Here is a 16,171-nt window from a genome sequence, read left to right as displayed (position 1 = left end):
CAGCCTTGGGAAGGAGACAAGGGCAAACTACTTCTGAAATCTTGCCAAGAAAACTGCAGGGACTTCTCTAGGCAGTCACCAGGAGTCCAGACTGACTTGAAGAGACCATAAAAAAAAGTCTAATGACCATGAATTGGCCAAGTCTGGGAAGACCCTTCTTCAGGTCTTCCCAAAACATATTACCTTGAAGATCATAGGTGTCAGAACTCACCCATCTGCATTATCATAATTCTGGCCTGCTTCCTGACAATATGGCAATAGTGCTAAGACTAATTGTTTAATGAATTGCCTCATATTCATGTTTATATTAGGTATATAAAAGAGCTATATATTTTCATAAATCACAACATGCATTTTATTGGATACACACACTGAAAAGTAAAGCCGGGATTCAAACTATAGATTTCAAGCACAAAAAATAGGAACACACGCCCGTGTTCTATAAAGTTTGGATCATTTGAAAAGCAGAGTGCTCTCTACATACAATCAAAGAAATGGCCTGTTTTACAAAAGCTGAATACAGAGCGAAAGAGATGTATGAGTACTGCGTGGAGAGGTCCAGGCAGGACACGGTTCACATGTTTCATTTTCAAAACAGTGAGGGATTGGAGCTTTAACTTATGGAACTTGTCTGAGGAGAGGAGACCATCTTCACGCTAGAGCAGCTGTCATCTCCAAGGTCCACACTTCCGGTGCTGCCGCCGCCGCCTCCCACTGCAAAACAGCTACTTCCACCCAGGCTAAGGCCACTTCCGTAGCCAAGTCCGCTGCCAGCAGCAGATCCTCGTGAAATGTTTGAAGAGATAACAGCTGCAAAAAGAAGAGATGGGCTTAGAGAAGGCCCTAGACAGTTTGTCCAAAGAAAAGCAGCTATCATCCAGAAGCTGGTAGAAGGTGGTCCTATAATACGAACATTCTTCACTATACTTACAGATGTTCACTGCATCTGCTGCATCATTAGCCAACCTATCAAGAAACAAAACACAGGTAAGAATTCAAGCACATGCTAAGCATCTGGAGCTGACTGAAAGAAGACCATTGTTGTATGACTATTGTTGTGATTGCAAAGTCCCCAGGAAACCTGAAGAAACATTTCCCCAGGAAGTCACAGAAATAGATGTTGATGGGCCTGGACTTTTTGAGGGAGTTTGAGGGCTGATCTTCTGGAGGCCACAGGAGGTGTATCCTGCATATTAGTTCACTATTCAAGTAATAGTAATAAAAGGATAGACTCTGAGTACAAAGGACTTGCACAGAGATAAGGGTGAGATCTGTGCAAGTCCACCTAGATAGGTTGTCACTGACCGATGCTCTTCTCCTTCCAGAAGCTTTCTGTAGGTGACAATCTCAATATCCAGCTTGATCTTCAGATTCAGCAGTTCCTGGTACTCCTTGAGTTGCCTGGCCATATCTATCTTGGCTTTCTGAAGGGCATCCTCAAGTTCACCCAGTTTCTGCCTTGCGTCTTTGAGTGCCAGTTCACCGCGGTCTTCTGCTTCAGCAACAGCTGCCTGTAGTTTGGCACACTAGGAGGAGGAAGGAAAGAGAAATTAGCATAGAAGGGCTTCCCCTTAGAACAGAGCAAAATCTCTTTGGTTAAAGTCTCCCATAAGCAGAGTTAGAAAACTTATGTTGGGCCAAGAGCCATCTCTGGCCTTTTGCAGGATCTCAGAGGCCAAAGTCAAGGTGTCAAGAACCACATGCTACAAAGGTTTTAGGAACAGATGGTGTTATAGAAATAATATGACTATGTGCAAAATATTCCAACTTGGGAAGTGCCATTTCAAGAATTCAAGCTTGCAATGAAATAGGGCATTTTCAGTGTCCTGTGTGCAGCAACTGGTCTGTTGTTTCATGACTAGTGACAGGATTGCCTTTTCCCCAACATTTTCCAGACTAGTTAGTGCAGTAGTAGGATCAGCCATGTTGCTGCTGCTCTTTGCTTTGACAGGATGGGGTGTGGTGTAAATGGAAAACTAAAAGGAAAGGAGAAGTGCACAGACCAGGGAGAAGAGGACTGCTTGCTGTTGTATGCTAGCGAGGCCAGTTACAGCTGTTTGTAAAAGAATAACTGGTTCTGGAAAAGTTAGGTAGATGAGCAACACAGATGCTGTGCTATACTTTGTTTTGCAGGCAGGTAATGTAAAGAGATAGATTGTGAGTGTGTATTACTGTGTTCCACATACAGGTATTGCTAATATTGAGGTTAAATACACAGTATGTAAAAAGTAGCATGATATTCAGGACAAAAAGTAAAGTATTTCAACTGGGAAATAATCTGCACTACAGAAAAGAATGGGAATGTAAGATCATAACACTGATGTTCTTTCAGGCCAGAAACGTGGCTAAACAGTACCACAGTATGATGATAACCTTGGGAGAATTCAATAACCTACCTGCTTTTTCACACCTTCAATTTCAGCCTTCAGTCTCTGGAGTTGTCGGTTAAGTTCTGAAATCTCATGCTTGGTGTTGCGAAGTTCATCACTGTGTCTTCCAGCAGCATCCTGGAGTTCTTCATACTAAAAAAGTGGAAAGCAGCTACTGCAATTTAATTATTATTTGTCTGAGTGAACCAGTTTTATTAATTTGTGAGTGGGTATATATCAGTTTGTCTACCACCCTTCCCCAATTTGATGCTTCAAGGTGCTTTGGACTGCAAATCTTATAATTCCCAGCCCACAGGTCAGTGGGAATGCTAGCTGAGAAGTAGGGAGGTTGCACTTGAAGACACCAGGCTGGGAAAGCTGCAGTATACGCTTCTACTATAATCCCCTTTGGGGAAAGTACATTTCCCAAAGTGCAGCAGCCATGTAAGCACTGCAGCAAATTGAAAAGGAAATAGTGGGGAATCTGATTTTTCTCCCTTCTGTTCTGCAAGGCCAGGGTGGGATTTCCAATAAACGATTGGTGGGACAATCAGAATGGAAAAGAGGTAATGTCCCCCCCAACTCACTGACTTGGCTTTGCTAATTCCAATTTTGGAAGAAACAACTGGGCCTCCTCTTACAGTTAGCCCAGTGTAAGCCAGCAATAGCTCACCCACTCAACTTTCTCAGTGATGAATTACCTTGCTTTGGTACCATGCTTCAACCTCAGCCCTGCTTCTCTTTGCAGTCTCTTCATACTGGCCTTTGACTTCCGCAATGATGCTGTCGAGGTCCAGGTTGCGATTGTTGTCCATGGACAAAATCACAGAAGTATCAGAGATTTGTGTCTGTAGCTCTGTGAGTTCCTGCACATGATACAGCAATAGTCCACTCAGAAAATATATTATACCGGCAGTCTGCATTTAGCAGCCACAATTGGGACTGGCAACTCAGTCATTAAGAGAAGCGGTCATTAAGTGAAACCATGACTGTGCTTATGATCTTACTTCAGCTTTCCTTTGCTTTACAGATCTGAAAAGGTCCTAAATGCAAGGATTGATTGCAAAGTTACTTTTTCATCACTGTCGTAATTGCGAACAGTCACTGTATGAGGTAGTCACTAAATGAGGACTACCTGTACATGAAATAATCCTTGGCAAGTGCCCAATTCAAAATTTATAGCATGCAAATCTTTCTATTAGGTAAATATGGAAATTGGCAGGGTTGTTCATTCTGCATAATTTCTTTATCAGATTTTTGCTTCCCATATTGTTTTCAACTTTTTTAATAATAATTTTATTAAACATTATAGTTAATAAGACAAGAACTAATTCAAAAAGTGCAGAAAAGAAGGGGAGAAAAGAAAAATAAGAATATAATAAAGAATAGAGAGTCCCTCTTCTGGGGGAAGATGGGCAGTGGCAAAATTCAAAAAATAAATAAAGAATAAAGAAATGACTTCCCCCTTCATCACAACAAGTATAAATAATTTTAGTAACTTGTCACCTCTTAAAATCCAACAAATGATCTCTTCTTCCCGTATCCCATCTCTTATCTATAAACAAATGTTTAAAGCCTCGTCGTTCAATCCTGATCAGCAAAAGTCTATTAAGGGTTACCAGAGATAACCAATATAAACCAACTTTATATTCCTTCTAACAATCTTAAGCTTTAGTCCCTTCAAATAATGTCCCTGAACTTGTTTTCTCACAAAATTCTTCAAAACTCTAACAAGTCTCTTTTGTAAATCCAGTATCGGAAAATTATCCAGGTCACTCTTTTGGTTTGTTATTTGTATATCCCTTTTAATTGTTAAGACATCAGCTGGTTTCATTTGGATATCCATTGTAGCATCCTTTTTCCATATCATTCTTGTAGCCTGTCTTTTTAAAATCCAGTTTCAAATCAGTCTGTCTTGTCTGGTAAAACTTGTTCCTCTTCCATAACATCTTTTAAACACAGTCTATCTATAATGGCAGACACTCTTAAAAGTTAATTTCTGGGTCCATTCTTCACAAATATCTTTCAATACATTTCAACTTTTTTTTTAAGGGTCATGGACATTGTTTGAAAATACAACTGAACCTTCCTTCCGTCCTTCCTTCCTTCCCATTTTAGAACAAAATATGCTACAAAATTCTGTTTTGCTTCATTGTGGCATTATGTTATCCGGTGGGTGGGGAGGGTCTTCTCACATTGAAACTACTTCAGGAAGGTAGATGAATAGCTCTCTCTCTGGCAGTATATCTGTTTGTATGGTAGAACATAATTCAAAGAAAATAATATTGAGTATTACCATATCATATAGGACTTTGAGGAAATTGATCTCATCAATCAAAAGTTGTACTGCACTTTCCCGGTCTGCATTGGTAATGTAAGCAGCATCCACTTCCTAAAACAGAGACACTGAATTTAATGGTGAGAAGTTAAAGGACTGCAGGGTTATTAATCAGTTACTAATTTCTGATTATTTTATTTGGTATTAAAATGCTTATATAAACCCCATCTGAGGTATATGTACTTGTTTCTGGGATGGTCCCACCTTTTAACATCATAGCAAGGGCTGCCGTTCTGCAGGGTAGCTACACTGAATACAGACTCACCTTCTTGAGGATTACAAAGTCATTCTCTGCTCCGGTACGCTTATTGATCTCATCTTCATACCTATTTGGGCCAGGGGAGGAGAAAAATAACAGAGAAATCTACTAAAGATGCTGAACTGCTTAAAGGCTTTTAAAATGATCCTGACAATGTCCCAGAGATGATTCTCAGATGTGGCTGGCCAATTGCAAGCCAATTGCAACAAAACGGTCAGAGAAAATTTGCTCCATTCTGGGACAGGACCCAAAGGAGGACAGGCAGGCAAGAGACAGACAAAGTTTTGAGCATCTTTACACAATTTTTTTCGCTGCCAGAATTCTCTAGTCGGGGTGGCTTAGGGCTGCCATACCTGGCCTGGACAAGGCTGAATGATCACTCAATGACAGCTAAGAGTTAGCAGTTCTGTGATTCTCTGAGCCAATCTAATGGTCATCTGGATTTGTGCAACTCAGGTTGCAAACCACTTCTGAAAAACCTTGCCAGGAAAACTGCAGGGACCATCCAGGCAGTTGCCAGGAGTAAAAAAACCTGACTTGATGGCACACACATACATCAAAGAGGGAGCAAAGGTGATGGTCTGGGAGTCTTACTTGCTCTTGTAGTCCTCCACAAGGTTTTGGGTGTTATTTAGTTCTCCATCCAGCCTTGCTTTCTCATTCTCCAGGTCATTCAGCTGTTTCCTAAGACTGTTAATGTGAGCATCAAAAAGTGGCTCAATGTTACTCTTCACAGTTTTCTGTCCCTGTTCCTGGAGCAGAGCCCATTTAGTTTCCAGCACTTTATTCTGTTGCTCAAGGAAACGCACCTGGAAGCAGAAAGACCCAGATGTGGGGGGGAAATTTTTTTTAAAGACAAATCTTTTTAAAATTCCTGACATGTTTCTCAAATTATCTTGACTTGTTCTTGAGCAGATTGTACAATAAAGGCTACTTTTTCTTGCTTTCATATCCAGCATCTTCCTCCCTCCCTCCCTCTCTCTCTGAAAGCTAATCTTCCTGTACCTAGTACCCTGTACATACGACAGAGCTTCCATTCCAGAATTTTCAGCAACTTTGCTCTAACCCTACTCAAGCATCATCTTGCATGCACTTTGAGTGTGCTATTTATTTTATTTATCATATTGTTATCACCGCCCATCTCCCCCACATGGGTTTGCCTCTTCCATATCCCATATTACTCCTCATGACCCAGTTCTTCCTCCAACTCTGCTTTGTCCATCCAAAGTAAAGCCCTCTGAGCAGGAGCTACATCATATCTACATACTGCTTCCGGGTCCAATTCAAGGTGTTGGTCATCACCTGTAAAGCCCTACGTAGCATGGGTCCAGGTTACCTGAGGGACTGTCTCACCCGTTACATCGACCCGTCCCACCCGGTCAGGCAAAGAGGGCATATTGAGGGTCCTGTTGCTGAAAGAATGTCATCTGGTGGGTCCCAGGAAGAGGGTCTTCTCTCCTGTTGCCCCCGCCTTATGGAATTTATTTATTTTTATTTATTTATTTGATTTCTATAGCCGCCCATCTCAGCAAGTGACTGAATATTCTTCCCCCAGAGGTGCGGCAGGCTCCCACCCTCCTGGCCTTCCAGAAAGGAGTAAAGACCTGGCCCTGCCATGTCATGGGGGTGAAGAGGGGTGGCCAGCCCTGCGGGTGGCTGGCACCTTAAGTCACTCCCCGGAATTTAAATCAAGAACTTTTTATTAGCTGTCTTTTTGGAACTTATTATTTATTAAGAATTTATTGTGCCATTTTTACTGTTTTGCTGTTTTATTGTATTTTAATTAATGTTTTACTTTTGTTTTAGTAACCACCCAGAGTCGCTATCCTGAGTGAGATGGGCAGGAATAAAAATTTGATATATAAATAAATACAAATATTCTATATTTCTAGGCTAAAGGATCATAGTCATGTGTGTCAAAGCAGTTTGAGTCATGGTTATTAGCCAGGAAAACAGTTCTGTGGTTCCCACTTCAAATTCCCTTTAAAAATACAATTTATGCATAAAGGATAAAGGGGACCCCGGAGGTGTGCCTTCTCGGTGGCTGCCCCAGCCCTTCGGAACAGCCTCCCACCTGAGATCCGAGAGATCCCTACCCTTTCAGCACTGGGCTTGGATGGGGGTTGAGCTGTTTGGATGGTTGATCTGGCCCATTCTGATCTGATTAGTTCTCATTTTTCACACCACTATTATATCGTGAGAAACTATTGACCTACTGAAATTCATTTCAGAGAAAATATGATCTTAACTTTAGAAACTGCTCCAATCTCTGTTTCTGCAACAATCCCTACAGTGTTTCTCTTGTCAGGTTGCTATTGCAAGCACAGAAGCAAGACCAGGCAAAAGTTGGCAGCTGTGTAATCTTCAGCCAGCTGCTGCCAACCAGTGGTAAAGAGCAACCATGATGACATGAGGGAGAATTGCAAGAGAAGCTAGAGGAAGGCTCCTGAGCTCTTTCCCCAGTTCATCACAGCCTGAAATAATAAGAGAAAGGATTTACTATATTCTCACCTTATCAATGAAGGAGGCAAACTTGTTGTTGAGTTGCTTGATCTGCTCTCCCTCGTCTTTACGGACTTTCTCTATGGTGGGGTCAATCTCCAGGTTGAGAGGTGCCAGCAGGTGGGGATTGATAGTTACTTTTTTGATTCCAGCAGGTGGGCAAACAGGAAAGCCAGGACCACCTCTCCCACCACCAAAACCAGCTCCAACTAGCCCATAGCCTCCACCAACACCACCACCGACAGCATAGCCATTATAGGCTCCGCCACCATACCCATAGCCACCACCGATGCCACTGCCATAACTGCCTCCAACTGAGATCCCCCTGAATCCACCAAGGCCATAAAGGCTTCGGCTGCCGAAACCGGCACCGCCGTCCCGTCCCCAACCAGCACCGCCGATGCCACAGCTGCCACCTCTGCATGCACTTTGAGAGCTCCAGTTGGTGTGACCCCAGTTAGGTAGGATGGCAGACGAGTTACTGAAGCCTCTCCTCTGAATCTTGATGTTGGCTCGGTGAGACATTTTAGTTGGCGTGGAGCTGAAGAACAGATGTGCAGAAAGAGGCACAGAAAGGAAGCGAGAGGACACAGTCTGTGAAGCAGAGGTAGGTGTAGCTTGTGTTCTCCAGGTTTTAAGGTTTATTCTTTTATTTATATTCTCAAGGAAGTGGGATTGGTTGTGATTGCAGTTGATCATCCTCCTGATTAATGTTGCTGGGCATGCCCTAAGGCTTTTTTGAATGGTGACATCACTCTGTTTTGCCATACACACCCACACAAAGGCTAAATGGCAGTGCAGCCATCTAAGATATGCTTGCTTATCATTTGGGAATAACAATTTCTTTCCTCAGATTTTGCACTAGATGATGGAGATGAGCCAGGCAAATGAGTTCAATTTGGGCTCGAACTGGGGAACAAGGAGACAAAAAGCTGGTAAGAGCTGGAATCATTCTGTGGAATCATTCTATCCCCCCAGAAATTGTTATGGCTCCCACCCTATTGAAGTTCTGGAAGTCTTTAAAAACATGGTTGTTCTCCAGGTCCTTGGATAAGGTGGTTGTGTAGCCCTATTGGTGTTTTGTTAGTGGGATATTGTTGTCCAGGCACTCTAGCTTTATTTCTTATTTATTTATTAAACAAATTTATAAGGCCACCCAACTCACGCACGGTGACTCTGGGCGGCTTACAGAATAGTTCCTTTTTTTTGTTCTTCTGATTTAAATTGTAAGCTGTCCAGAGTCATTGTGGAGTCCACTAAATAATCCACTAAATCCATCCATACCCCAGAGTCAGAGATCAATTAAAAATAATAATAATTTCAGTAGAATCCTGGCAACCCTGCATAAGGTTGCCACACATCCAGGCATTTGTGAAATCATTTTTAAAAAGCCACTCCACAGCAGAAATTGTGTTGGAAGTGGCCTGATGCCACCACTCTTGCAGCATGTGAAGCAATTCCACCGTCAAAAAATAAACACTGCAATCATCTGTGTGTTTACTGGGAGTTTTGGGGTGGGGGCTTCATGTCAGTCCTGACTCCTGGCATGTTTATGGACAGCTCCATGCCATTTTCTGGCATGTCTACAGAAGTTGTTTGCCATTATTTTGGGGGATTTTTTTTTCACTTCCCAGTCTAGGGCTGAGAGAGAATGACTGGCCGAAAGCCACTCAACTGGCCTCCATGGCTAACACGGGTCTCTCTGCTCTCAGCCCATCACCTGGACCATTGTCCCATGCTGGATCTCTTACTTGGGAATAGTTTCCTTTTAACATTTATCCCTGAGTTAGCCCTACATAGCAGACTGCATGGTGAGGCTTCAGATAGATATTTACTTCTGAGTACCCATGGAATATACATAGAACCTGTATGTATGTGTGTATGTATGTGTCAGATTCCACAATCAAATGATTGCTGAATCATCTGATCATGTTCGTCTGCCATGATGAGTCAATGCGTGTCAAGAGAAGGATGGGAGGGGGGAGTTGCAAGGAGTGTGAATCTCTGTTGTTTGGGCTGGAAGCGGGGAGTCAAGGTCGTCCTGCCAGAGACCGCTGCGACTGGTATGGCTGACGGTTAGAGGTTGGGTGAGAAAGAGATAGGAGGGGAAAGTGGGTTGCTGGAAAGTTTTAATGAGTGAGTTTAGGTGGGAATCTTTTAATCACAGCTTTCTTCTGTTCTGTACACTGGTTCTCAATAAACCTGAATTCTGCATATTCCAATGGGGAGTAAGTTGGGTCAACGTTGGTGTCAGTTCTTACATTATGTTACAGGGACATGAAGCCATCTGAAAAAATATATATTTTATTTAGGGATGAAATTAAGTTGTTCCCCCGCTTCCCCCAAATTATCCTCAGTTACTTTACATAGTCTAACCCATCCACCCCCAGCTTCTTTTTTCCTGACTGGCCAGATATTTCTCATCCAGCAAGATCCAATGAATTCTCAGTAGCTGCTTATGCTTGGTTTTTGTTTTGTTTTATTTGGCTGGTTTTGTTTAGGGTGCAAACAACCCAATTCGGCTATAGTCAATGAATCAAGGTTAAACCATAGCTTAGCATGATGCATGAATTCAGCCAATATTTAATAGTGAGCAGTAAGGTTGCACCTGCTTAATACTTGAATCAGAGGCCATTAGTAGGTATCAGGGCTATAGACTGATCTGGGATGTAGAAAAAAATAAAAAAGCCTCCCCAAAGGCAAGGGCAAGCTACTCCTTCCTTGCTGCCAAGCAACCTACATGGCTATGATCATGTAAAGTCCCTGGGAACTGAACTTGGCTCAAGGGAATTTTTATCTTCTTAACAGGTAGCAGCAGTCAGAATTTGACAGTCTTTGTCACCTTATGTCTAAATCCAGTTAGGGAAGTTGTACATATTCAGCCAAAAGGCACAATCCCTTGAGGGGCTGATTTTAAAAAAAAATAGCTTACAGTAACTAGCAACCTTGGTTGATCCTGAAACATGGTAAACTGGCTTGGACACCTGGTTAGTACATGGAGGTATCTATGAAACCACCAAAAGTGAAGCTCAACTGGATGGAGCCTTTACTTTTAGGTCAAATGCCTGTACTGAACTTTATTTCTGGTATTAAATATTTGAACTAAAAAATTAAAAGTTCTCCGAAATCTGAAGGTTGCCATTTCATCCCATTTCAGTTCTGAACTGCATCAACCTGCAGAAACTATTTGGAGTGGAGAACTGAGTTTTTGTCATGCCCCGTTCTAAGGCATGCATGCCTCACAACCTGATCATGCCTTCCTATTGGAAGGGAGGGGCAGAAAGGATGCATAGGCTTGTCCCCTCAAGAACAGATTGCATGGGTGACTTGCCCAAGGCCAGGCGGCCATCAACATAATCACCGGCCACTCCAAAGGGCCCCAGGGTGTTCACCTGGGACACACACAGGAGGAGGAGAATGGCAGTTGGACGGCACCTGCCCGAATCACCCATCAAGGCTATTCTCTCACCAGGATCACCCATCAAGAGGGCCGGGAATGGACACACGGACGGGGGGGCGGGAAGGGGCAAGGCTGACACACGTGTATATAAAGGGAAGGAGCCCAACACGTGCTCATTCCCGTCTTTCTCTAGTGACCGTATCCTTCTCAATAAACCAGCTTTCCTTAGCCAGTCTAAGTTCGAGCCTGCGCCTTATTGGGGAGAAGCTACGCATCACAGTTTTATCAGTTCAGTGTTTGGATTTGTAGCTATCAGCTCATAATCTAAGAATTGTAGTTATTCAGTGGAAAAACAAAAAAGAAAAAAAAATGTCCCTGTATTCTGATTATGCCTCTTCACAAGAGGTTAAATTTAGAGAGGAAAGTGATTTACTGTATCTTTAGGATGCTGATCTCCAGTCTTCATCCAACAGTTTACCAGTCTTAAGAGAACGTTCTTCATATGAGATGTCACTCATTTTGAGTATTTGCGGACTGGATGGCAGTCCTTGCCCAAAGTTCACACAAAGCTTTTGCTTTTCCAAAGCCATGGGTAGCTAAAGAAGCCGCAATGGGAATCGGTTTGCTTATTTTGCTAAACAGCAGTTTGTTGATTCCCCATATTTCATTGAATTAACCACAGCTGGCCGGCATCACTCAGAAGATCAGTCATGGCTAAAAGGACCTCAACCTATTTTCAATCAATTAAACTAATAAAGAAGCCGACACGGCAGCCCCAGTCCTTAGGCGGTGGGCAGTGAGTTGTTTTTCCAGGCAAACAGTGCAAATCACACACTTCTTGATGGGCACGGCTTTGTCCTTCTTAGCATTAATCTGCTTAGAACTCTTCTATACCTTCTCACTGGGCAATTTGGAAATTGAAATTCATAATGGGCAGATCATCAAGAACATGTCTGGTGTATGCTTGAAGCAGAGGGTGAGAGGAAAGAGGGAAACCTTTATTGTCTGGGTTGCAATATGCAGCTTTCCAGATTATGCCAAGGTGATTTATGACTGAATCGGTTTATGCAAGCAAGTCTCCCAGACACATAGCACAAGGCAAGCCCCGTAGTTCACTTCAGGAGTGTCTGCAGGTTGCAAGATTGGGATGGTGCAACAGTAAAGATCTTGTTTTCTCTGTCTCCTAGTCCTTGAAGATTTTGGCCTAGCCCGTGAGACTATCTCATCCCTAGCTAAACAACCTAGATGCACGTTGCAGCAATTCTTCCTAGCCATCCTGAGCTATCCTTTCCCTCTACTATTGTACCGGCTTGTAAGCAACTTAAACCACAGATCTTTTTTTTAAAGATCTATGGTGTCCAGTACAGTGATGATGCTGGTGAGTCCTCTTAGAATTCCCAGGCAACACAGCCACTATCTTCAAAAAAACAAAACAAAAACAAAAATCCAGTGAATTGTCCAAAGGCTGGTCCCTATATTGCTGTTGCCATATGGATGCCATTTTGAGTCCTTCCTTGTGCTGAGTGGACCATGAGATTAAGCCATTCAGGTCCTAGAATTCACCAGGTGGATTGACTAGTTTCGCCACACAGTTCTAGGATCTTTGTTTAGCCATCATATCTGTATGACAAGCCTCACCTCATGGATGGTTGTCATTGTATGGGCTAGGACTACAGTGATAGGTGGTATGAAGTTTCTGTCCATAGCAGTGGCTAATCATGCCTTCTCTCCCCGCTTTTGCATTTTGGAACGTAAATTAAATCACCTCTTAGAGATTTGAATTCAGCAGGAGCCCTTGTTGAAAGTATATGCTTCTGAACATATTTATTTTATTTTTTATTTATATTTATCCCGCCTTTATTATTTTTATAAATAACTCAAGGCAGGGAACAGACCTAATACCCCTTCCTCCTCCTATTTTCCCCACAACAGCAACCCTGTGAGGTGAGCTGGGCTGACAGAGGGGGACTGGCCCAAGGTCACCCAGCTGGCTTTCATGCCTAAAGTGGGACTAGAACTCTCCTACTCCTCCTGATTGGCTCTTGGGCTGAGAGAGAGGGACTGGCCCAAGGTCACCCAGCCAGCTTTCATGCCTAAAGCGGGACTAGAACTCTCCTACTCCTCCTGATTGGCTCTTGGGCTGAGAGAGAGGGACTGGCCCAAGGTCACCCAGCCGGCTTTCATGCCTAAAGCGGGACTAGAACTCTCCTACTCCTCCTGATTGGCTCTTGGGCTGAGAGAGAGGGACTGGCCCAAGGTCACCCAGCCGGCTTTCATGCCTAAGGCAGGACTAGAACTCTCAGTCTCCTGGTTTCTAGCCCGTTGCCTTAACCACTAGACCAAACTAGCTCTCAAATTGGCTTCTGAACATAAGCAGAGTGCTGAAAGAATACTAAGTAGCTGAATGTCCCATTTAGAAAAAGGGCTCATAATATATTTGTCAGGGATGCAGAGTGAATGCTTACAGATATTTGAAACAAACAGACTTATTAATGTATCCAAATAGAAAATCAAACTAAGCAATATCTCGAAGAAAGGGAAACACTGGAGAAAAAGAGACAGGCAGACAGACAGTTCCCTTTATCTTTTAAACTTGGAGACTCATTTATCCAACAATAGGCCAGTTGAGAAACAGATACAAGGACAATGTCTGAAGACCTTTCCCTCACCTATCTCTGCCATTTGCCCTAGTGGTCAAAGTAAGTTCATAGGTGCAAAGAAATGATGCAGTTCCCAACATCATCCCATTGCAATACATCATCCCACTTTTGCTCTGTTTTAGCTGCCACAAGTTCAGTGGTGCTTAAAAGTTTGTGAACCCTTCTGAATTTTCAATATTTTTGCATAAATATGACCGAAAACATGATCTGTTCTCCACAAAGCCCTAAAACTAGATAAAGAGAGCCCAACTTAACCAACGAGTCAAAAACATTATACTTGTTCATTTCTTTATTGAGGAAAATGGCCCAAAGCTACTGTACATATTTGTGTGTGGCAAAAGTACTGGAGGCTAACAAACAGTAAGATCACATCTGCAATCAAGAATTATTATTACCTGTAACTGGAAGGGGAAAAATATGTAATGAAAACAAGAGAAGAATTAGAAAAGGAAGGACACCTTTGCCATTGGTGTACCTATATACAACTAAAGGAATAGTTTAAACTAGATAAGAAGAAGTACAAATTCATAAAAGATTCAACATGGTGGGATAGTCAACTTTGTTCTGATGCTGATCATATTATAGCTAAGATATATAAAATGTTACTACAATTAAAATGGGAAAACGGGCAAATTAAAGAATGTATGACTAAATGGGCAAACAATTTTGGGTATAACATTATGTATGATCAGTGGGAAAGGATGTAGACTAGAGGATTAAAATTTACATTGAATTATAATCTGAGGGAGAATTTCTACAAAATGATGTATAGATGGTATATAACTCCGGATGAAATATCAAGAATGTTTAAAAATACATCAGATACTTGCTGGAAATGTAGAAGTGAAATAGGTACGTTTTATCCCATGTGGTGGTCTTGTAAAAAAGCAAAAAAATTCTGGGCATCAATACACAATGTTATTCAAAAAATGTTGGCAATGGACATAACCAAAAAACCGGAACTATACTTATTGGGCCTAATGGAAGAAGAATTAGAAAAAAAACATGGAAAGCTCCTATTGTACCTGATTACTGCTGCACAAATTATTTATGCCTCAAGGTGGAAAGAAGAGTCTACCCCATCAGTAGAAGAATGGACAATTAAGATAATGGACCTGGCCCAGATGGCAAAACTAACAGATCTGTTAAATGATAAAAATATGGACGATATTAAGAATGAATGGCGACTTTTTCTCGATTATATAAGGACAACGCAAAAAATAACACTATGTACATAGTATTTAGTAATTAAATAATCAAATAGAAATAGGGGTGACATAGATTGGGAATAGAGAAGAAGTTAAGATAACATAACTATAGATCTAAAATCACAGTTTAGATAGTCGGAAACCACTTTTTAATAAGCTTTGTTGTTTTCTTCTCTTTTTGTTCTTTTTGTTCTTCTTTTCTTTTCTGTTTGTTCATTGTTATATGTATTTTTGTGTATTATGTCGACTGTCCTGTCCAGGGCCGCAACTAGGGTCTGTGTCACCCGGGGCAAAAATGGGTTCCGCGCCCATTTTGGTGCCCCCCCCAGTGCTCATTTTGGTGCCCCCCCCAGCACGGCGCCCGGGGCACATGCCCCACTTTCCCCCCCCCCCCCAGTTGCGGTCCTGGTCCTGTCCATGGGTTGTTATTTTTTTTTTAAACTAATAAAGTTTATTTTTTAAAAAAATTATTATTACCTGTGAGGAAGAGATGACCTGGGATTCCTATTTACAGAGTATTCTGTGTGTGCACTACATCAACCATCCTCCAAGGCCTTCTCACTTTCCTTCAACTGAGTTCTTCAAATAGTTTGGCTCCTGTAACCCATTACTATTGTTCTATCGTGTATCTTTGATTAGAAATTAACCATGGAAAACACTACATGACATTTAAGTACGTTAAATTGTTTTAAGAAGGTAACTAAGAATTTAAATCTCTGAGCTAAGTGCCCAAATCCCACTATTTGTTGTTTGAAAGTTTTTGATGAACGTGAGGCCAGCAATTTCTCACTGGATGGTGCTGTTAAAGGCCCATATTTCCAGAACAGATGCTTTGAGGTCTGCCATAGAGAGTCCTGGGTGGTTGAAATGCTCTGGTATTACTTTGTCCTTGTTTTGAGGAAGGAGAATACAGGAATCATTTGAATGCCAGGACTTGTGATCAAACTGGTTCATTTTGCATTTTTCTTATTTCTCATCTTAATGAGTTTTAAGGACAAAATGGGGGCAATTGTCCAAAAAGGTGATGTGCCAGGGCAAGTTGGTGATGATAGAATTACAAGCATTATTGTGTGGAGGCTTTGCAACAGTTCTGGTGCTGAATACTATTTATTCCTTTATTTGTCCCCCATCAATTCTTTTTGCCCCATTATTTTGTAGTCTATGAATCTTGTTATTAGATCACCAGTAGTCTATGAATTATGTTATTAGCTGGGTCAAAAATTAAAATAAAGTGCTCAGCCAGGTTCACAGACTGCACTAAAGCATAGCGTCCTTTGCTGAATTTTGGCTTTGCCTCTCATGGGCATCCATCCATTATGGTTTACCAATCATAGGCTATAGCTTAGTATATTGCCTGAACCCAGCCTACTTTGGTGTATTAAGAAAAACAAGTCTAAGCATGACACCACATGTAACGCCAATATTCCTCTCAAAC

The 16,171-nt window shown here is 41.9% G+C and overlaps 1 protein-coding gene across 1 annotated transcript; it reads right to left on the bottom strand.

Annotated features, from left to right (window-relative positions):
- Positions 1-613: 613 nt before the first annotated feature.
- Positions 614-8,002, bottom strand: LOC134490080 (keratin, type II cytoskeletal 5-like). The gene is made up of 9 exons (XM_063292964.1): positions 7,478-8,002; positions 5,561-5,775; positions 4,973-5,033; positions 4,666-4,761; positions 3,071-3,235; positions 2,397-2,522; positions 1,306-1,526; positions 932-966; positions 614-810 (listed from the first exon to the last, which is right to left on the bottom strand). The coding sequence occupies exons 1-9, from the start codon at positions 7,991-7,993 to the stop codon at positions 614-616; spliced, it is 1,632 nt and encodes a 543-aa protein (XP_063149034.1). The 5' UTR covers positions 7,994-8,002.
- Between the last annotated feature and the right edge of the window lie 8,169 nt (positions 8,003-16,171).

This window comes from Candoia aspera, chromosome 2 (assembly GCF_035149785.1).
Source record: "Candoia aspera isolate rCanAsp1 chromosome 2, rCanAsp1.hap2, whole genome shotgun sequence".
Lineage (NCBI taxonomy): Eukaryota > Metazoa > Chordata > Lepidosauria > Squamata > Boidae > Candoia > Candoia aspera.
The sequence above is the reverse complement of the archived record's forward strand: the minus strand, read 5'-3'. Positions and strand labels throughout refer to the sequence as shown.